The sequence below is a fragment of the Urocitellus parryii genome, chromosome 11, assembly GCF_045843805.1.
Source record: "Urocitellus parryii isolate mUroPar1 chromosome 11, mUroPar1.hap1, whole genome shotgun sequence".
NCBI lineage: Eukaryota > Metazoa > Chordata > Mammalia > Rodentia > Sciuridae > Urocitellus > Urocitellus parryii.
Genome location: NC_135541.1, coordinates 105,194,093 through 105,216,280, shown reverse-complemented (window position 1 = coordinate 105,216,280; position 22,188 = coordinate 105,194,093). Strand labels below are relative to the sequence as shown.

General features: G+C 33.0%; 1 protein-coding gene and 1 non-coding gene across 12 annotated transcripts in view; both read left to right on the top strand.

Moving 5' to 3' along the window:
* Positions 1–22,188, top strand: part of St7l (suppression of tumorigenicity 7 like) — a 224,905-nt gene that overhangs the window by 35,310 nt on the left and 167,407 nt on the right. For all 11 annotated transcript variants that reach the window (XM_077791008.1, XM_077791006.1, XM_077791005.1 and 8 more), the window contains exons 8-11: positions 1,003–1,100; positions 1,503–1,617; positions 4,276–4,348; positions 5,403–5,505. In XM_077791008.1, the coding sequence (XP_077647134.1) occupies positions 1,003–1,100; positions 1,503–1,617; positions 4,276–4,348; positions 5,403–5,505 (389 nt within the window). The remainder of the gene's footprint in view (positions 1–1,002; positions 1,101–1,502; positions 1,618–4,275; positions 4,349–5,402; positions 5,506–22,188) is intronic.
* Trnat-cgu (transfer RNA threonine (anticodon CGU)) lies at positions 1,848–1,920 on the top strand. Its single transcript has one exon. It is a non-coding gene; the product is annotated as a tRNA-Thr (tRNA).

Here is a 22,188-nt window from a genome sequence, read left to right as displayed (position 1 = left end):
TATGTTTCATTAATGTATGTTATTACACACAACTGCAGGAATATTTAGTTTTGCAGACTGGAACTTATGAAACTACGTCTGTAATAAAGTCAATTCAGGGGGTCAAGCAGAAGGATCACAAATTTGAGGGCAAACTAGGGCAACTTAGTGAAACCCTGTCTCAAAACAAAAAATAAAAAGAGCCAGGGATGTAGGTCAGTGATAGAAAATTTTCCTACCATGTGAGAGTTCTGGATTCAATCCTCAATACTGACCAAAACAAAAAACATGCCATTTGTCTTTACATAATATAAAATTAAAATTAAACATGTTACAGAATTTTGTTAGTCCTTCTTAGAAGTAGTTTCATAGTTTGTTATTAGTTGTTAATAAAAAGTTTACATTAGTCATAGAAATTGTACTTTGAACATTTTGAGTTTTTCAGTTAAAAAATAGAGAATATTAAAACTATAGATTATGCAGAAACTTAAAATAATAGGCTAATGTTATATTTTCCTTTTAATATATGTATTTATTTTCCAGCAATATTAAATTGAATTTGTTATTCAAACACAAATTACATTCTATATACTGTACTCAGATTACTTACTATTAGAGGCAAAAGTAATTCAACATATATTTTAAACATTTAGGGGCTGAGGATATAGCTCACTTGGTAAAATGCTTGCCTCCCAGGCACAAGGTCCTGGGTTCAATCCTCAGCACCACAAAAAAAAAAAAAAAAATATATATATATATATATATATGTGTGTGTGTGTGTGTGTGTGTGTGTGTGTAATCTAAACTTTTAACACATAAAACTTCAAGCATAAACAAATGTAAGAGATTCCCATTCAAAATATTCATCACCCAGATTCAGTAATCATTAAATATTCTTCCATCTTGACACAATTTAATTTTAATTGAATCTTGTAGGATAAGCAATTAAGAAATAATATTCTAGTGAAATAACAGGCCATAATATGAAAGTAATATTGTGTTACTTTTTGTTTTTTTATATAGGGAGAGATACCAATGTGCTAGTATATATTAAAAGAAGATTGGCAATGTGTGCAAGAAAATTAGGAAGAATAAGAGAAGCAGTGAAAATAATGAGAGATGTAAGTAAGTTTGATAACTGAAACTGTTTATATGGATTCCTCTAAAAATAAAATGTAGTTGAAGTTACCAGTTATTTTGATACAGAATTACTGTTTTTTAATTGATAGGTTTTATAATGATATTTATTTAATACACATACTTTTTAAAAAATTTGTTTTTTAGAGTTGTAAATGGACAGAATGCCCTTATTTGTTTATTTTTATGTGGTGCTGAGGATCAAACCCAGAGCCTCACACATGTGAGGCAAACGTTCTGCCACTGAGCTACAGCCCCAACTCCTAATATACATACATTTTTTAAGGACTGAGTCTCTATAGTTTTGTAAAGAAGCAAAAGAATTTCAACTTTAGTGAAAGTTCCTCTGTTCTAATTTTAATCTCTTTTTTTCTTTCAATATACAGTTGATGAAAGAATTTCCTCCTCTTACCATGTTGAACATCCATGAAAATCTCTTAGAATCACTTTTAGAATTACAGGCCTATGCAGATGTTCAGGCAGTCCTAGCAAAATATGATGGTGAGTTTTTTGTCTTAGTTGATAGTATGTTAAAGGATTTTCTTTTAAATTATATATTCATAAATATGATACTATTCTAGTATTTCTCTAATTTTCTCTATTCTTACCAGTCAGTATTTAGTATGTGTAAGTACAAATTGCTATTAAGGTATCTTTTTTATCAGGACTTTTGGTAGCAAAAGCCTACAAGGAGGAACTTTTTCTTCTGTCAAGATTTATTCTTTTGGGCTGGGGATGTAGCTCAGTTGGTAGAGTGCTTGCCTCGTACACACAAGGCCCTGGGTTCAATCCCCAGCATCACCACCAAAAGAAAAAAAAAATTGTTTATTGAGTGTCTAATAGGAATGAAGCACTTTGGAATAAAATGTGAACAAGAAGAAATAGATTTCATCATCATAGGATTTACAGTTTAGTGGAATGTATAAACAAATGAACATTGGTTACATTGAAGACAGCATGACTTGCATGAGATAATTGGAAAAGTGTAAATGCTGTGCACATAGTAGGGTGCCTCATTTTTATACTCGTTTGAATATCAAGGAAAGCTAACAGAAGTTGCTTAACAGTATTTATAAAGACTAATTCAGAAACCACATATGGGGTTGCATGTCTATAATCCTACTACTTGGAAAGCTGAGGCAGAAGGATCACAAATTTGAGGCCAGCCTGAGTAACTTAGCAAGACCGTGTCTGAGAATAATAAAAAGTATAATAAAGGTATGGGGGGCTAGGGTTGAGGCTCAGTGGTTGAGTGCTTGCCTAGTATATGTGAGGCACTGGGTTTGCGCCTCAGCACCACATAAAGATAAATAAAGGTTAAAAAAAAAAGATATAAGTTTTTAAAGAAAAAGTATGGGGATGTAGCTCAGTAGTAAAGGCTTCTAGGTTTAATTCCTAATTCCTTAAAAAAAAAAAAGGGTAAATAACATTTATAATGCTTTTTAGTTACAAAAGCACAATTTTAATCTCATCTGATCCTTATACTAATCTTGTAAGATGGTAGGACAAGTGTTTTTATTCTTTCCAGTTACTAAATTGGGAAACTAACATTTAAGAAGGTTAAATATTGAGTATCTCCCAACTAGTAAGTGACGATCCTGAATTTAAACCCAGGTATTCTTTTTCTTTGTTCATTAGTCTTCCCACAACAATAATTCAGTCTATGTTGGTTATTTTTATTATTGTACTATAGACAGTTTACCACAAGTAGAATTGGGAGAATTTTTTTTTTTCTTTTAGTTGTCAGTGGACCTTTATTTTATTTATTTATATGTGGTACTGAGGATCGAACCCAGTGCCTCCCACATGCTAGGCAAGTGCTCTACCATTGAGCCACAATCCTAGCCCGGAATTGGGAAAATTTTAAAGATACATAAACTTTCTCACTCAGAGTAAGACTTCGGTTTTTTTTTTTATTGTTTGTTTGTTTGTTTGTTTTTTAATTATTGATGGACCTTTATTTTATTTGCTTTTTTATATGTGGTGCTGGGACTCAAACGCAGAGCCTCACGTGTACAAGGCAAGCGCTCTACTGCTGAGCTCCAACTGCAGCCCTAGACTTCAGTTTTTAACCACAAGTTTTCACTTCCTGACAATCGTAATATTTCTGGTCATATCTTTCATTATAACAAAACACATATAAGTCACTTATTCACACTTGTCCTGTTGTAGGTTCTTACCCATTAGCTTAGGAATCCCCATGACTTGGAAGTGTGAAATGTATTATACTTGAAAGAAAAGTTTATTTCTTTTAAACATCTGGAATTCTTAGGCAGTGCTTCAGAATAACGTTGGGCTCATGGAGACATTTTTTAGAAATTCCTTCCATATGTAATTTACTGGATGCATGGCTCACTTACATTTGTGCTGAACCCAAGTATAGAGACTGAGTATTACAAAATCAGAATAGGGTCTGATTCATTAAAAATAAAATAAAATAAAGTCTGTCTAAGTTGATTTGCTTCTGTGTTTTCAGTTTTCATGAATCCCATTTTTTTCCATTCTAGAATCCTTAAGTAGTTGAAGCCAAATTTACTTCCTTCCAAATTTACTTCTCCATTTGCTAGTGTAACTCTGGAACTGAAATCATCAACAAGTTCTAAATTTTACTCTTTTGATAACAATATTTCAGACATTCCTTTATAAAAGGATTTATATTGTTTATTTATAGGTCCAGATTAATTTCTTTTTCATTTAGGAAAAAGAAAAAGTAAAAATCATCCTTGGTTGTATCAACCTGGATTTAACTAGTAATTTTTTTCTAATCTTAGTTTTACTCTATGAATAGGTGGAGTTTTTGCATAGCACTAATTATACTGTGGCTTTCTCCATGAATAGTCTTACTGTAAAAAAGTTATTATAAACATTTGTTGAGTACTTGTCACCATTGTGTGGAAGGCTGTAATAGACATAATATCATCTGTCAGAAAGTACCATTCTGTCTTGAGAAAACTAAGATCAAAGAAGTTGCTATTGGTTCAAGGATACATAACTAATAAATAGAAGAATCAGAATTCAAAACTCAGGTCTCCAACTATGTGTCAGGTGGCTTCTGCTACTATATCACATGTGTTGAATTTGTATTATGAGTTATTGTTATAAAAATATTATGTTAACACATTTTTGTAATTTTTATCTGAATTCAAATTATTATTTCAGATATAAGCCTTCCAAAGTCAGCAGCAATCTGTTATACAGCAGCACTGTTGAAAACAAGGACTGTTTCAGATAAGTAAGTAGTTATGAAAACTAATTATTTGATTCATTTTTTGTAATTTATTTATTTATTTATTTTCAGTACTGGGGATTGAACCTGGGGCCTTGTGCATACTAGGCAAGTAGAAAACTACAATTATTTGAGAAGAATGCTAATTTCAATATTATGTTTTACCTCTACTGACTTTTAAAACTATGCTCTTCCTCTCTGCTTTCTTCTAAATAACCTTTGATCCTTTGTGGCTTTGAGGCTTCTCTCTTTCAGTAGTGGAGAGAGATTTTTAGAGCTAAATAAACTGAGACTTAAATTTAAACTTTATAATATACTAGCTGTAGGATTTTTGCTAGGTTAATTATTTTGAGTCTTTTCCTCATCTGTAAAATGAAAATAGTACTGTAGGGTGGTTGTATGAGGATTACGTAATTATGGAGTGCCTAAACCAGTATCTAGAAAGAAAGTACAGATAAATAATAGTTTTAATAAGTAAGAAGTATGATGGAAAAATAAGTTTCATGTTGTCTGTTCTTATATTAGGATTGTGTTATTCTGTTTTCCTTGTGTTTTTGACTGCTCTTAGTGAATTTTCTTTATTCTGCAGGTAAGATATTCAGAAACTGGTTGGGTACAGTGTCTCAAAAAAAGAAAATCAGAGACTAATCAAATGGTGGCCATTGTTTTTCACTTTATATTACTACGCCTTGATATTAATTAGAATGAAGTATTTATAGTTTATTTCTTCTCAGATAAAAAAATTTGATATGAATATACTTATATTTCATGAGATTCTCTGGATGTCCCTGTGTAGAATTTCTTACCTTTCCCAAAGTGTGCCTTCAATGAACTTCTGAATGCTTTCTCTACCTAAGTTTGAAAATTTTCATTCCTTAAAGGGCTTTCTTGTTTTTTATATTTTGAACCAGAAGGCTTTAACTATCATTCTTAGTAGTTATCTGGTTTTGAATTTAGTCATTTCCAGAATCCTTTGATTTAGAGAACTATATTATGGTCTAAATCCATAATTTCTTTCCTTTTGTTATTCATTTCTTTATTTTGTGGTTTTTTCTTACAGATTCTCTCCAGAAACAGCCTCCAGAAGAGGATTAAGCACAGCAGAAATTAATGCTGTGGAAGCAATTCATAGAGCTGTGGAATTTAATCCTCATGTTCCAAAAGTGAGAAATTTTATAGTGAAAATCGTACCTTTATTTAATTTTATTTAATTGATAATAGTGTGTAAACCAAAGTTTGGATTGCCATGATTTGAGTCAGAATTGTTTTAAACTCTGATGTTTTCATGCTTACTATTCATCTTAAAGGAGATGTTAAAAGGCATTTAGAAAGGTGTGTAGGAGCAATACTTCACTATAGGTTTTGTAATTGCTGCCAAAACAAAAACAAAATTTGAACTATGTTCACTTAGCTGTTCTTTTTTTGGTGGTACTGGATATTCAACACATGGCCTTCTGTACATGCTGGGAAGCACTCTGCCACTGAGCAACACTTCAGTCCTAGTTAGCTGTCTTTTTATTATAGTTTTAGAGAAGAAATAATCAACAGCTTGGTCTCAATAAAAGACCATTTGTATTTCAGGTCACTAAATTTTTTGTTACTGGAAAGGCTTTTTCTAGACGAATGTCTGGATTTTGAACTAGGACTGACTACACAAAAACTGGGGACAAATAGATTAAAATAATCAGTGATAGAAAACAGATGTGAAAGTTCCCAGGAAAACTGTTGAGTTGATATTTATTTGGTTTCCAGATGAAACTACCTGCTTTGTATGCCTTTATAATATACATCTTGCAATCATTAGAAATCACTGGTTAATTTTAGTGTGTTATCATCCCAGAAACCAAGATTAAAATTTGAGTTTACAAACAGTGCCCCCATGTGAAAAAAATATAGACTATTCAAGAATTGATGCTCTTTCTACAAATTGTAATTATAGCTATTGATTCTGGTATAGTATGTGTTAATGGAACTTGGAAGCTAGTGGACAGTAAAGAGATTAAGTTCTAAAAGAGAGTATCTAAGAAGAGGAAGTTACAAACCTTTTAGAGTAAGTAAAGATACATAGTCAAGAAAATTACTTAATATAGGGCTGGGGTTGAGGCTCAGTGGTAGAGTGCTTGCCTAGTGTGAGTCCCTAGGTTTTATCTCCAGCACTGAAAGAAAAGTTTATTAATGAAAGTCAACAGATGTTTGTTTATACCATTCTTTTATTAAGTAACATTGGTTCCATAAATTTAAATTAAATTTTTATTACAAATTATATTACACCTGCATATAGACAGAAATGTGCATTTTAATGATTTATTATAAAGCGAATACTTGGAAACCACCACTGAGGTCAGAAAACATAACATTGTCAGCTCCCAGAAGCCCCCTGCCCCCCCCCCCGACTGCCCTTTCCCAACTATAACCTCTACTCTTTTATCTAAAGGTAACCACTGTTCTGACTTTAATTATGTTTAGTTACTCCTTTTCTTCATATTTTTGAACTTTACTTTCCATTTATTGCTGATTTTATAAATGAGTTACTAAACAGTTTGCTTATCACTTTCTTTTTATTCTCTGGAACAATTTATACATAATTAGAATTATTTCTGCCATAAATGATTAGTAAAATTGTTGATAAAGACATGACTTTGGAGTTTTCTTTGTAAAAAGCTTTGAATTATGAATTTCATTTCATTAGTTTAATAATTTAATTACAAATATAATTTTTAATAATCATCTCATAACTATGGAAATATTTTGTTCTTGTGTTGGCTTTTTTATAAGTGGTATATTTCTTCTTTTTTTGAAGGTATAAACATAGACACTTTTTTTTTAATTGGTGCATTATAGTTGTACATAATGGTGGGATTTGTTGGTAAGTTGTATATTTTTAAGAATTATTTCATTACACTTCTCAAAATCACTGGCATAAAGTCATAAAATCCTTTTATTACATTGCATCCTTCTTAAATATCTTTTTTTTGTTATTTTTAACTTTTTATTTACTTATTTGTTTATTTTTGCAGTGCTGGGGCTTGAACCCAGGACCTTGCATGTACTAGGCAAACACTCTACCACTGAGCTACATCTCTAGCCCCACTTTTTTTTTTTTTTTTGGAATACTGAGAATTGAACACAGGGTTTCATACATGTTAGGCAAGCACTCTTATCACTGAGCTACATCCCCAGCTCCCCAACTTTTAAAACAATTTTGTTTCTGAAACAGAGTCTTATTCTGACCTCAAACTTAGGCCTCTCCATCTTAGCCTCCTGAGTAGCTGGAATTACAGATGTGCCCCAGCATAATATCCATTTTTTAAATGTGTAACATGGCTACTCTTTTTCCCTTGCTCAGATACCCCAGTGGTCTATGTTATTAATTTTTGCAAAGAACCAAGCTCTGGCTTACTTTGGCTTTTTAAATCCTTCTATCATCTGATTTCTGGTTGATTAATTTCTGTTCTTTATTGCCTTCATTTAATTTTGGGGGCTTATTTCATTTTTTTTTCCTGAATTTTTTTATATAGGTACTTAATTAACTCCTTAATTTTCAGTATGCTTTCTTTGTAATATATTCAGTTAAGTCCAGAAACTTCTAGGCACAATTTTAATTGTCTAAAATAGCAATATTTTTTACAGAATTTAGTTCAAAATATTTTCCAATTTCTATTATGACTTCTTTGGTTTAGAGTTATATCTATCCCAACTAGTGATTTTTGTGTGTGTGTGTGTGTTTATGTGTTTGTGTGCTCATGTGCTAGGGATTGAACCCAGGGCCTAGCACATGTTGAACACATATTCTACCACTGAACTATACCCCCAGCCCAAGATTTATTTCTTAATTTCCAAAAATACAGACTGTCTTTTTATTAATTATTTTATTATAATTGTATTGTGATCAGAAAATATATACTATATGATTTTACTCCTTTGAAACATTTACCAGTTCTTGAATTTCCACTTATTTTTCATATCTCTTGTATCACTTATTTTCTATATAATTTTTTATCTCTTTGAAAATAGTTTAAGATAGTTATCTTAAAGTCTTTTCTCTGACAATCCAAATATCTGGAACTATGATGTATCCATTTCTATGATCTATTTTTTCTCTTGCATAAAATTTATGTTGTCTTGTTTTGTGCCTAGTTTTCTTTGACTATGTGTCAAATACTTTGTTTGGAAAGTTGTAAAAATAGGCCGTAACCTTGGATAAGACTCTCTTCCAGATAGGATTTTCTTTGCTCTTCAATGCCTAGACGATTCGACGATTCATGAGAGGCTAGGATCACTTTAATCACCTTAAATTCACGGGATTAATATTTTCTGGACCACCAAGATGACTTGGAACAGTTTTAGTCAGTGAAAGTTGTGTTTTATTTCTTGTTCACTCTTACCCCTAGGATGCAACCTTTAAGGGGCCCAGTTTTACCAGGGCTTTACTAGGGCTTCCCCCAGCTTTATAAAACTGCCCAAAGACTGAATATAGCCTCCTAGTCATTTCATATAGAATCAGCAGATCTGCCACAGTAAAAGAAACCCAAATGTGACTGACTTTTTTGGACTTCGGTCTTTGGACTGTGGACTGGTAATTCTTTGCCATTTATTTGTTCTCTGATGTATTCATTTAGATTTTTTAAAATATTTTATTTAGCTTTTCTTTTTTTTTTTTTAGAAATCATTATTTTCTAACTTTATTCATTCATTCACTCATGTATTTATTTATTTATTTGGTGCTGAGGATCGAACCCAGGCCCTTGCATGTGTGAGGCTAGCGCTCTACAGCTGAGCCGTAACTCCAGCCCCATTATTTAGCTTTTCTACTTTCTGGGAGATTTGATCTGAATTACCCAATTTCTCATTACTGGAAGCAGAAATCTGCAAATACTTTTAAATGAAATCCTCTATTCTCTCATGGTACAGAAAGGTTAAGCAAATGAATTCTAAACCATACTGCTAATGGTCTGAATTCTGGTTCTACTATCTTCAAGCTGTATGACTTTGGATGACTTATTTAACTTCTCTGGACTTGATTTTCCTCTTGTAAAATGAAGATAATATTCACTACCAATAGGGTTGCTATAAAGACTAAAGGAATTCATAGTTTTAAAGTTCTTAAAATAGTACCTGACACATAGAAAGCATTATAGAAGTGATTTGTTATTACTGTTATTATCCAGGGTGAGTTTATAATCTGTTGTTTACTTGAGAAGATAAGCAACAATTATTGTCCAGAACTCTTTAAATACACCATTAAGATGTCTAAAAGTTTGTATTTAACTTTCTCTGTAATAACAGTATGAACTATCTGCTTCCTATGGTTATGCTTCTCAGACTATCTCATGCAGAATGTACTCTCAGCAATAACATTTATGATGTGCATTGATTTTCAAAACAACTATTGGGGGAACACTAGTGGAAGCAATGCTAGGCATTATCCTAATTATAAAATTAAATGATTGAACAGGTAATATGTATTAACACTCAGATTAAACCTGCTTTAAAAAAACAATCTGGATTGCTGCTGGGTATGGTGGCACATGCCTGTAATCCCAGTAATCCCAGTTCCTTGGAAGATTAAGGCAAAAGTATCTCAAGTTGGAGGCCAACCTTAACAACTTAGTGAGACCCTGTCTAAAAATTTATTTAGTTAGTTTTTGGTCATATAATCAGAGTTTGTTATATAATAAAAACTTACCAAGCTCGTGATCCACCAAATTATTTTTTGTTTACCTAAAACTTCTCTGGGAAAAAAAAAAGTTTACTTAAATCATTACATATCATTTTTATGTGAACTATAGGTTCTGCATGTCATTTCTATGTTAGTTTATTTGAAACACATATGTACTCTGTTCAGATATAAATATACACTTAATATTAATAACATTAATAAATATAGAAGATTTAAAATATCTTTATTGTCTGTCTCAAAATTTAAAAAAGCAAAAATGAGAAAGGAGGCTGAGGTTGTAGCTCAGTGCTAGAGCACCTCTGAGTTCAGTTCCTAGCACTGTGATAAGCAAAATACAAAACAATCTAGAATGCTTTTAGAGACATATTTTTTTTTTAGTTTATACACACACAGAAACTCTGTGAAACAATTCAGAGAGAAACTAAAGAAGACCTAAATAAAATGATATATGTATATACATTTATATATTAGAAGACTCCATATTGTCAAGAGTACAGCTCTCCTCAAATTGATCTATAACTATACATTTCCTGTCAAAATCCAAGTAAGCTTGTTTGTAGAAATTGACAAAATCATCCTAAAATTTATGTGGAAATGCAGAGAACCAGAATAGCCAATAAACAAGACTGGAGCACTTACCCTACCCAATTCTAGTACATTTTAAATCTATAGTAATTACTATAAAATTGGCTTAAAGTATAGATCAGTGTAAAATAATACTGTGTCCTAAAATTAACTCACATAAAATAAAATCAATTGACCTAAGGCAATTAACTTTCAACAAATGGTGCTGGAATAATTGGGTATCTGTATACCAAAACAAAACATGTAGATCCTGACCTCATTCAAAAGTGAACTAAAAATGGATCATGGATTTAATTCTAAGAATAAAATTATAAAACTTTCAGAAGGAAACATGGAAGAAAATCTTTGTGATCTTGGGTTAGGGAAAGATTTCTTCAAAAGCATGATCCATTAGAGAAAACTTGGTAAATTGGATTTCTTCACAATTGGAAACTTGCCAGGCATGGTGGTGTACACCTGAAATCCTGAGAGGCTGAGGCAGGTGGATCTCGGGTTCGAATCTAGCCTGTGCAACTTAGCAAGACCCTGTCTCAAAATTTAAAAATAGTAAAAGGGCTGGGGATGTAGCTAGAGCACCACTGTGTTCAATCCCTAGTACCAGGTGGCTGGTGGTGGGTAGTGGGGGAGGAAGACACCATAAGAAAATGAAAAGATAAGCCACAGACTGGGAGAACATAATTTGCTAATTATTTATTTATTAAAAGACTTGTATCTAGAATGTGTTTGGAACTGGAGGACAACACACTAAAAACATGGGTAAAGGATTTGAACAGTTATTTCTCCAAAAACATGAATAGCTAATAAGTACATGAAAAGGTATTCAGCAACGTTCATCATTAGGGAAATACAAATTGAAACCACAATGTACTACCTCATGCCTATTAGAATAGTTATACTCACTAATATTGACAACATCAAATATTGGCAAGGATGTGAAGAAACTTCATTCATTGCCCTGGACATATTAAATGGTCTTGCTACTTTGGGAAACAGTTTTGCAGTTAACTGTATATTTACCATATGACCCAGCAATTCCATCCCTAGGAATGTACTCAAGAGCAATGAAAACATAAGTCCAAAGATTTTGTATGCAAATTTTCATAGCAGAATTAGTCACAGTAACCCAAAACTTGAAATAATTGAGATAAGTAAACGAATAAATTGTGGTGTATCCCTACAATGGGATACTACTTAGCAATAAAAAAACCCCCAGGTTATTAGCACATACAGTAACATGGAAAAGCCTCAATTACTTTATGCTGAATAAAAAGAGCCAGTGACAAAAGGTAACATATGATTCTATTTTTATATTTCTTAATAAAGGTAAAATTATACACATAAAAAACAGATTAATGGGAGCTGGGGTTGTGGCTCAGTGGTAGAGCACTTGCCTAGCATGTGTGAGGCACTGGGTTTGAGTTCCAGCACCACATATAAATAAATAAAATAAAGATTCATTGAACAACTAAAAAAAAAAAAAAGAAAGAAAAAGGACAGATCAATGGTTTCCTGGGCTGAGGGTGGAATTTGGAGTTGATTGCAAATTGGCATGAGAGAAATTTTCATGGTGATAGTTGCACAATTGTATAAATTTACTGAAAATCTTCAATTAACCTTTGTATTTACAGTGGTAAACTTTATCATATGTAAAATATAACTTAATAAAATTATTTTATGTGTATACACATACTTTAACACTTTTTAATCATTCTCATTTATGGGTAAAAATTTATACATTTCCCCTTCAACTAAATAGCAAAGCAGTTGACAATTCAACTCTATCAAAATATCCAGCCAAGTAGTGTATAGTGCTTTAAACTTAGATTGTTTTGCGCATAGACACTTTAAGTCAAGTGTTATCAAAAAATAATTATTAAGGTTTTTTAAACTCCACCAACTTGAATTTAGGAAATTTTAAACTCCATCAACTTGAATAATATCCCACTTAAATGATATTAATGTTACATGAACTGGGAGAGCTCTGGAATTTGTGGCTGTTTTTGCCAGGTTTTATAAGTGATGAAGTATGTACAGACCTCTTTCTCCCTTTCTTGTTATGGTCTCTTCCTAACTCCCAGCTGGAGGCAAGAAAAGATAAAGGGCTTTAGGGGATTTCTTCCTCAAACTTCTGATAACTTATTAACCTGAATGAACAGTATTGTTTCAAAAAAGAATATATATGTATATATGTGTATATATATATATATGCATCTCTGTATGTATATAGATTTATTTTTAAGGCTTCTTTTATTCTTACAAATGAATTATGCAAATTTGTCAGATGGTTGTATGAATAGTAGCAATAAAATGACAACGGATTTTAGTAAGAAATGTTTTTTGGCTATTTTCCACATAGCTATAACAGATTTCTGTAGGCTGTAGCACTAGAGCCATGCAATTTGTTAAAGCTGGAAACTGTTAGAAGGACTGTAGAGAGAAGGATTATATAAACCTCTTCAGGCTATAAATTTGCTTTTTGATTGCCTGTATAGATATTTTTATTCTACTGAATGAATTTCAGTGTATAATAACTATGATAGTACTACCATAAAAAAAATTAAAAAGCATGGGTTTTTGACTTGTTCTTCATTATCTGGCTGTGGCTTTGGTTCAACAATTTTTTTTTCTTTTCCTGAGTCACCAAACAAGAAAAGAATTCTGTACCTTCATCCACTATAGAATAGTCTTTTTTAAATTTTTTGGTTGAAAATGTTTCATATATTCTCAATATTCCACAGCATCCTGTTTCATTCATTTTAGTGTCTCATATTCTTTATTATGCAATCATTAAATAGTTTTCTTTCTTTTTCTATTGAGATAATTTGTATACTATAAAATTTACTCTTTTAAAGTATATAGTTCAGTGGTTATTAAAATATTCACAAGATAGTAAAATTATTATTACTGTCTAATTCTAAAATGTTTTCATTACTGCAGAGAGAAACCCTGTTTCTGTACCTATTAGTAGTCACTTTCTTTTTTTTTTTTTAAGAGAGAGAGAGAGAATTTTTAATATTTATTTTCCAGTTTTCGGCGGACACAACATCTTTGTTGGTATGTGATGCTGAGGATCGAACCTGGGCCGCACGCATGCCAGGCGAGCGCGCTACCGCTTGAGCCACATCCCCAGCCCAGTAGTCACTTTCTTTTTTTTTAAAGAGAGAGTGAGAGAGGAGAGAGGAGAGAGAGAGAGAGAGAGAGAGAGAGAGAGAGAGAGAGAGAGAGAGAATTTTCAATATTTATTTTTTAGTTCTCAGTGGACACAACATCTTTGTTGGTATGTGGTGCTGAGGATCGAACCCGGGCCGCACGCATGCCAGGCGAACGCGCTACCACTTGAGCCACATCCCCAGCCCCCAGTAGTCACTTTCATTCCTCCTATCCTCAGCCCTGACTACCACTAATTCTGTTTGTATCTGGAATTTTCATATAAATGGATTAATAATATGTGGTCTTTTGTGTCTGACTCCTTTCCGTGACTTTTTATGTATGAATATTATTCATACATACATTCATTATATGGGTATGCCACATTTTACCTGTTCATCAGTTGGGTTAGTCCCACTTTTTGACCAGTGTAAATATGTTATTTTGAACATTCATTACAAGTTTTTTTGTGAGCATATATTTTCATTTCTCTTGGGTAAATACCTAGGGTGGAATTGATGGGTTGTAGAGTAGTAATTCTATGCTTAATTTGTAAGAGACTATGAAACTGTTTTATAAAGTAGCTACACTTATCTTACATTCCCACCAGCAAGATTTAATGGTTTCAATTTTGTTATTGTCTGTCTTTTTAAATTGAAGTTATCCTATAGGATATGAAGTAATACCTAATGGTTTTTATTAGCATTTCTCTAGTGATGAGTGATATTGAACATCTTTTAATGTGCTTATTGTTCATTTGCTCATCTTAAAAAAATGTCTGTTCTATTCTCTTACATATTTTTAATTATTTTTTTAATTCATTACTAGGGAATCAAAAAACCCAGGCTCTTGAACATGCTTGTCTGAGCTCTACCCCACCCCAGTTTTTTTTAATTATGAAAAGTATTTTATTGTCTTTTTATTTATTATAGCAGGTATTTTAACATTATTATTACAGTAGGCCATTGATGCTCTTGATAAATATGCCCCAAATCATTGTATAATATATTTTAAAATACCACAATCACATGCAATTTCACTTATGAAAATTAACCAAGAAAATCAGTCAAGAACCTTGTCAGTTATAGATGTTGAAGATTTTGCTAGGCTTAGATAAATTATGTTTACGCACAAGCCTCAGAGCGCAATCCAAATGTGTCTTAGCAAAATCATGGTTGCTTTAAATTATGGATGTTTAGAACTTCAATAGATAATTGAAATTTTAAATATTAGATCCATGAATGTCAGTGATCTGCTGTAGACGTAATTGTTCTGTCCTTTTTTTTTTTTTTTTCCTGGTACCAGGGATTAAACTCGGGGACACTAGACCACTGAGCCACATCCCCAGCCCTATTTTGATTTTATTTAGAGACAGGGTCTCACTGAGTTCCTTAGGGGCCTCCCTATTGCTGAGGCTGGCTTTGGGCTCAGGATCCTCCTGCCTCAGCCTCCCAAGCTGCTGGGATTATAGGCGTGTGCCACTGCACCTTACTGATGTAATTATTCTTATCGTGATATTCTATACATCAATTATAACAGTATTCTCCAACTTTTTTTTTTTCAGTATTGGGAATTGAACCCAGGGCCTCACACATGCTAGACAAGTGTTCTACCATGAAGTTCTGACCCTTTTATTTATTTATTTATTTATTTTTGAGAGAGGGTCTTACTCAATTGTCCAGGCTGGCTTCAAACTCCTGTCTTGGCCTACCAAGATTATGGCCAATATGGCTGGCCACTATTGTCCAGCTTTAATGTAGGGTCTAGCAATAGCTTGTTGTAATAGTTCACTGAAGATTTTTTTATAGGCATACGACTGCCACATTCTTCTAAGTTGTACTTTTATCTTTAAATTTAAAAAATTACTTAAAAAAATAAAATCACAGATTGCGCATAGTGGCACACATTCATAATCCCAGCAACTATGGAGGTTGAGTCAGGAGGGTCACAAATTCAAGCCCAGCCTCAGCAACTTAGCAAGACCCTGTCTCAAATTAATAAATGAAAAGGACTTGGGATGTAGCTCAGTGGTAGAGCACCCCTGGATTTAATTACCAGTACCTAAGTAAATAAATACAAACAAATCACAGAACAGAAAGTATAGAAACATACCCTCATATATACTCTCAATTTACTTTTGACAAAGGCACCAATGCAACTCAATGGAGGAGAGGAAACATTTCAACAGATGGTGTCTAACTATGCATATCTATATCCTTTTTCTCAAATAATCTCGTACACGGATTATTTGGGGATGGATCATTGATCTAAATGTAGAAGCTAAAATTATACACAACCTTGGTATAGGCAAAGACTTCCTAAGTCAAGGTACTTAATTATAAGAGGAAAAAAACTATGACCTGGACTATATCAAAAATTTAAAATTCTGCTTATCTTAAACAGTGTAAGACAATGAAAAGACAAACTAGGATATGGAAAAAATATTTGTGATATGGTTGTCTGGCCAAGGACTCATAACCAGAATATGTAAATATAAAGAGACAATGTAAGAAATGAGCAAAAGCCTGAAACAGATTCTTCACAAAAGACAGTATTAAAATGTCCAATAAACACATAGAGATGTGCTTAACATCATTAGTCACCAGAGAAATGCAAAGTATCATTTCAAACCTACCAGAATGGCTAAATCTAAGAAGACTAATAAAATGTTGGTAAGAATGTGAGAGTACTTTCTTTCTTTTTTTTTTTTTTAAAGAGAGAGTTAGAGATAGAGAGAATTTTTAATATTTATTCTTTAGTTCTCGGTGGACACAACATCCCTGTTGGTATGTGGTGCTGAGGATCGAACCCAACCCGGGCCGCACGCATGCCAGGCGAGGGCTTCACCGCCTGAGCCACATCCCCAGCCCCGAGAGTACTTTCATATATTACTGCTAAGGACTACAAAACGATACAACCACTTTGGAAAACTGTCTCTCCTCTTTTTTTTTTTGTACTGGGGATTGAACCCAAGGGTGCTTAACCACTGAGCCCCATTCTTAACCCTTTTTTATATTTTATTTAGAGATAGGGTCTTGCTAAATTGCTGAGGCTGACCTCAAACTTGCAATCCTCCTGTGTCAGTATCCCGAGTTGCTGGGATTACAGGTGTGCACCACCATGCACAGTAGAAAGCAAAGTTCTTGTCAACATATACTTCAAGCTGTGACCCAGCAATTCTACTCTAAGGTATATTCCTAATAGATATGAAAGCATATGTTCACAAAAAGATGTGGAGATGAATGTTCATAGCAGCTTTATTAACAGCAGCCACAAAGTGGAAACAACCCAAATGTCCATCAATAGGTAAATAAACAAATTGCAGTATAGTCAGTAGGATGCTATTCAGAAATTGAAAAAGAACTAGTGATATAAGCAAAATATGAATGAAACTCAAAAATAAAGTGCACAAATAAGTAGATACTGAATAATTCCATTGATATGAAGTTCAAGAAAAGGCAAATAGTAATCTGTGCTGATAAAAATGAAAACAGTGTTTGCCTCAAGTGATCAGAATGGATAATTAACTGCAAATGAGAATTTTCTGGGGTGATAGGAATATTGTGTGTCTTAATTTGTTTATTACTTTTCTACATTTGTTGAAACTCATTAAAATGCATTTGTGAGATCTTTGTGTTTTAAACTATAATAAAAAAGAATCCAACTCAGCATAGGAAGCACTACAAAAGTGTTGTGTCTTCTGATTAAATAAGATAATATATGTAAAGTTCTTAACATAGTGTCTGAGTATGAGGCAACAGTATTAATTACCATAGTCGTCATTCCCTTTGATCTTTACCAGTTTGCTTTTTCTCTGTGAATATTATTTTAGCATTTATAGTCTTAGAATGTGTAAGGTTTGAGGAGTTCTTTATTGTGTTGAGGTGAAGGTAAAGATAATGAAAAAGGAATTAAACTAAAATTAATTAACAGAATAATTTGTGCCTTATAGAAGTCCTTAGGGAAAGAGAAAAGTAGAAGATTAAAAAATAAAACAATAATAAAAACTTGTTTATTAAAAACTCTGTAACTTGAGTACATATTTAGGAATATATCTGTAGCTTTTTAACATTATTATTTCTTACTTTACAATAAAACTATTTTTAGTGTTGTTTTGCCAAGAAAGACCATATCTTTTACTTTTATAAGTGCCAGAGGGGTTTTAATAGGAATTAAAGTCCATTCTGGTTGATCAGGAATGGAAACATTTAGGATGTTAGGAGTCTTATACATGTATAGATGATAGTATCTCTTTAGCAGTATGTTTGCCTTTCATTGGCTAAACTTCCTATATTAGTGGCATATATAAAAGATAAGAGGGAACCCTACTGAATTGAGATTCTGAGTGGCACAGCAAAAGTAAAACAACAAGAAAAGTAGTGTTCAAGTCTGGGACCAAAGCTTAGAGCACAGTAAGACCTTTGCCTTTCTATTATGTTGTATTGTGGCCTAAATAGAAGAGTTGAGATATGGAATGCTTATCTCTTGACATGTAACTCTGTTGGATGATTGGAAGGGAGTTTTCCTATGATGAGTGCCCTCAGTAACACTTCTTCCCTGTCCCTTCCATATGAGGTCATTTTCCCTTTACTCCTGAGGCTGTAGGTAGTATTATGTTTTCCTTACTTTATTCACATAGCAATTTTGTTTGCTTTCTATCTGGGAACTATCTGTAGTCTCCCTCTAATACATATCCACACAGACTCTTAAATTCAGCCTGCCTGTCCGATCTCATAGAATGTGCACTGAGAACACTAATTGCAGAGATAAATTGGTTCTTTGTGTGCATGACTGATCAAGAGCAAAGTACCTTAATTTCAGATGTCTTCAGAGAGATTTTTCTTTAACCTCTGCTTTTAAGAGGAAGATTATAAAGCATTATCATTACTTCAGGTCAGAATTATATTGCTTTTGGTCAAAAGCTGTTATAAGATTTACAAAGTAATAGAAAAAAGTAATCTAGAGATAAATTATAAAGATCAAAGCTGTTCAAAATTAAAGTGAATTTGAGTGTAAGCATAGGTATGGCTTTAGAGTCATAAAAGAAACCATCCATGCATGAGACCCTGAGTTCGATCCCTAGTACCACGAGGGAAAAAAGAAAAGAAAGAAAAGAAATCATCTGATCATATAGCACTGTGTCTTTTTAGTTATAGCTTCCAGAGTAGCCTTAATCTTTGTGTTTTTAGTAAAAAGCAAGGAACTAAGATAATTATTTGAATAAAGTCTATTCAACACTAGTTTTGTCCCAAGCATTTTCTGATTTATTATAGATATAACAATTGAGTCATTCAGAGGCAGCATGGAGGATCCTGAAGCACATATTAGAAACTAGCTTTGGTTCATGTCTTCAGCTATATTTTATTTACTAATAATTTCCAAATTGTATCTTTTAACTCTGGCTTCCCTCTTCATCTACAGACTTGTGTTTCTATCTGGTTATGGAAATCCTTACTGACATGCGTACTTCAGACATTTTAATATATTTCAAACTGAATTTTTAAATTTATTTTTAAGTATTTTCTCCAAACTGCCTCTCTTTCCTTATTTCTGTATTTTTGATTTATAGCTTTATTATCCTCTTCTCTTCATTAACCTTTATTTCTGCCCTTTCCAAATTTCCAATTCATATTATAAACTTTGCAATGTTTTTATTATCTAGTCATCCCTACGTTTGGTGACCATTGTTCACTTTTACAACCTATGCTTTTCTTTTTCTTTTGTGATACTGGGCATTGAACCCAGGGCCTTGTGCATGCTAGGCAAGTGTCCCACCACTGAGCTATATGCCCAGCCCACTCACTACTTATACTTAAAAAAAAGGAAACCATTGTTATGATAAAAGTAGTGGATGGTTTTGGAAAAAAAAATCACTTTCAGGAGTTTGTAATGTAAAAAATCCCCAGTCGTCTAATTCCCAATTTTATTTAGTTTTCGGTGGACACAGCATCTTTTTATTTTATTTTTATGTGGTGCTGAGGATGGAACCCGGGTCCCGCCCTTGCTAGGTGAGCGCTCTACCGCTAAGCCACAATCCCAGCTCCCTAATTCCCAATTTTAATTCTCTGAAGTAACCTCTGTGTGTTTGTTGTATATATTGCCAGACATTTTCTATGCATATCTAAGCACCACAGATATAGAAATCACCTCAGTACTTTACGGTCTCTGTGTGAGCTATTAAGGCAGATTTCTTAGTGGTCTCCCTGCCATCAGCCCCTCTCCACTCAGGCTGTCACCAGAGTTGTCTACCTACTAAATCTTACCTTGTTTAAAGGCCTTACTTATTTCCTATTACATACAGGATAAGAACCAATGCCTTAGTACTATGCATATAGGAGCCCTTCACAGTCTGGGTCTCCAGCCTTACTCCTTGTCACTTCTGCCTTCTTATCTCCAGTGTCACTGTTCATAATAATCTTTCATGTCTCATCATATCCTACTACCATTGTATATATGTCCAGTCTTTTCTCTACTTGGCAAGTTCCTACTCACTGCCCAAGCCCGTGCCCATTGTTGTCTCCTTTTTAATAGAGTCTGTCCCAGTTTTCTCAAGTAGAGATAATGGTTCTTTCCTCTGTTCGTTCAATCATATCTTTTGTTTCTTTGTTTTTGGTCTCATTTATATTTCTCTCCCTATTCCCTGTGAATAAGAGCAGAGCTCTTATTCATTTTATGTTCAGTACTCCACCTAGCATATGACAGGCACTCAATAAATATTGGTAAATAGACATGTCTGTAGCTTGAAAGACTGAGTTAAATTCAGAGTGCAAAACTATGCCCATCATTTCTTGAACTTTTTAAGCCATTTTTTTAAAACGTTTTACGAATTTTGGTTAATGATACTGTTTTTAACCTTTTAAGGATGGTAGTGAATTCCAGTATGATCTTATTTCTTACATTATAAAATAATTCACATTTATTTATTTTTTTATTTTGCAATTCTGGAATTAAACCCAGCGAACATTTACCACTGAACCCTCTTTTTATTTTTTATTTTGAGACAGGGTCTTACCAAGTTGCCTAGGCTGGCCTCAAACTTGAGATCCTTCTGCCTCAGTCTCACAAGTAAGCTGGGATTATAGACGTGCCATCATGCCCAGTTTAATTCCATTTTTAATGGACTACTCTATAATAATTTTAACTGTTAGATTTATATAGATACAGATTACAAAATGTATGAAGTAAAAAATGATTCATAACAGTTTGATCCTACTTTGGGAGAAAAATGGAGTCAGTATATTATAGTGGGGGTTGGAGGTTTTTTGTTTTTGTTTGGTTTTAATTTGCGCAGAGAATCAGAAAATATCTTTAAGTAAAACCTGAAATATGAATTTTAAAATATTTTAGCTGTGTATATCAGGTCAGCTCAGTTCATTATTTTGGTGTTTGCTTTGGGTACTGTAATATTTTAGATGCTATAGTAGAGTATGAAAGATAGTTTTTATTGTGCAGCAATTTACAGCATATGTAGCGGAAATTCCAGAATATCACTTTATGAAGGTGATCAAATAAATATAAAACTGTAACTTATTTTAAATGCTCGTATGTGTGTTCACATGCTTGCACCAGAGATTGAACCTAGGGCCTTATGCATGCTTAGCACACACTTTACCATAAACTTGCCCTGAGCTCTTTCGATACATTTTTCATAAATTGAAATATTTCTCTTATATTTTGGGAATCAAATTTTATTTCAGTGTCAAATTGAAAAATTGCTTTGCTTTAAAGTCAAATTGAAAAGCACATTTGCTGATGTAAAAAATAAGGTAGTATAAAAAATAATTAAATAACAAAATATTTAAAAATATAAAATCCTGAATTATAATTTCCTAATGGATGTCATATGTTGTTCATTCTTATCTGAATTGACACGTAAGATTATTTAGCAGTGAAAATATAGGTATATAGTTATTCAAAAAGTGTTTTCTTGATAAATCAAATCGATAGTTTCTGAAACGCATGTTTTACTGAATCATTGTTAACTGAATAACTTTGGTTACATTTGCTAAGTGGTTATCAGTATGCTAAATTGGGGTTTTAAACTGTTGGGTTCTAAAACTCTCTAAAAATGATTTGGAATTTTATCTTCTCTATAAAATAAAGCAGAATTTCAATCAAAAGTACCTGGCTTAAGAAATAAACAGTTTTCTTCTGAAAATGAGATACTCTTTTTATGATGGTGAAGGCACTGATTACCACATTTTCTTTGCATCTTACTGAAGAAGCTCTTAGTGCACTTGCAAAGAGCGTAAGGAGTCATGTCAGAGGTCAGCTATTTGAGTCCTTTTTCCCACAGCTGCCTGGTGTGAGTGATCTTTTACTGTGTTTCAAAAAAATGGGCAAGGATTAGAGAGGATTAGAAAGAATATTACCCTCTTGAATATAGGCCCAAGGCACTAAGGGGAAAAAACCCAACCAGGCAGCAAATGGGCTT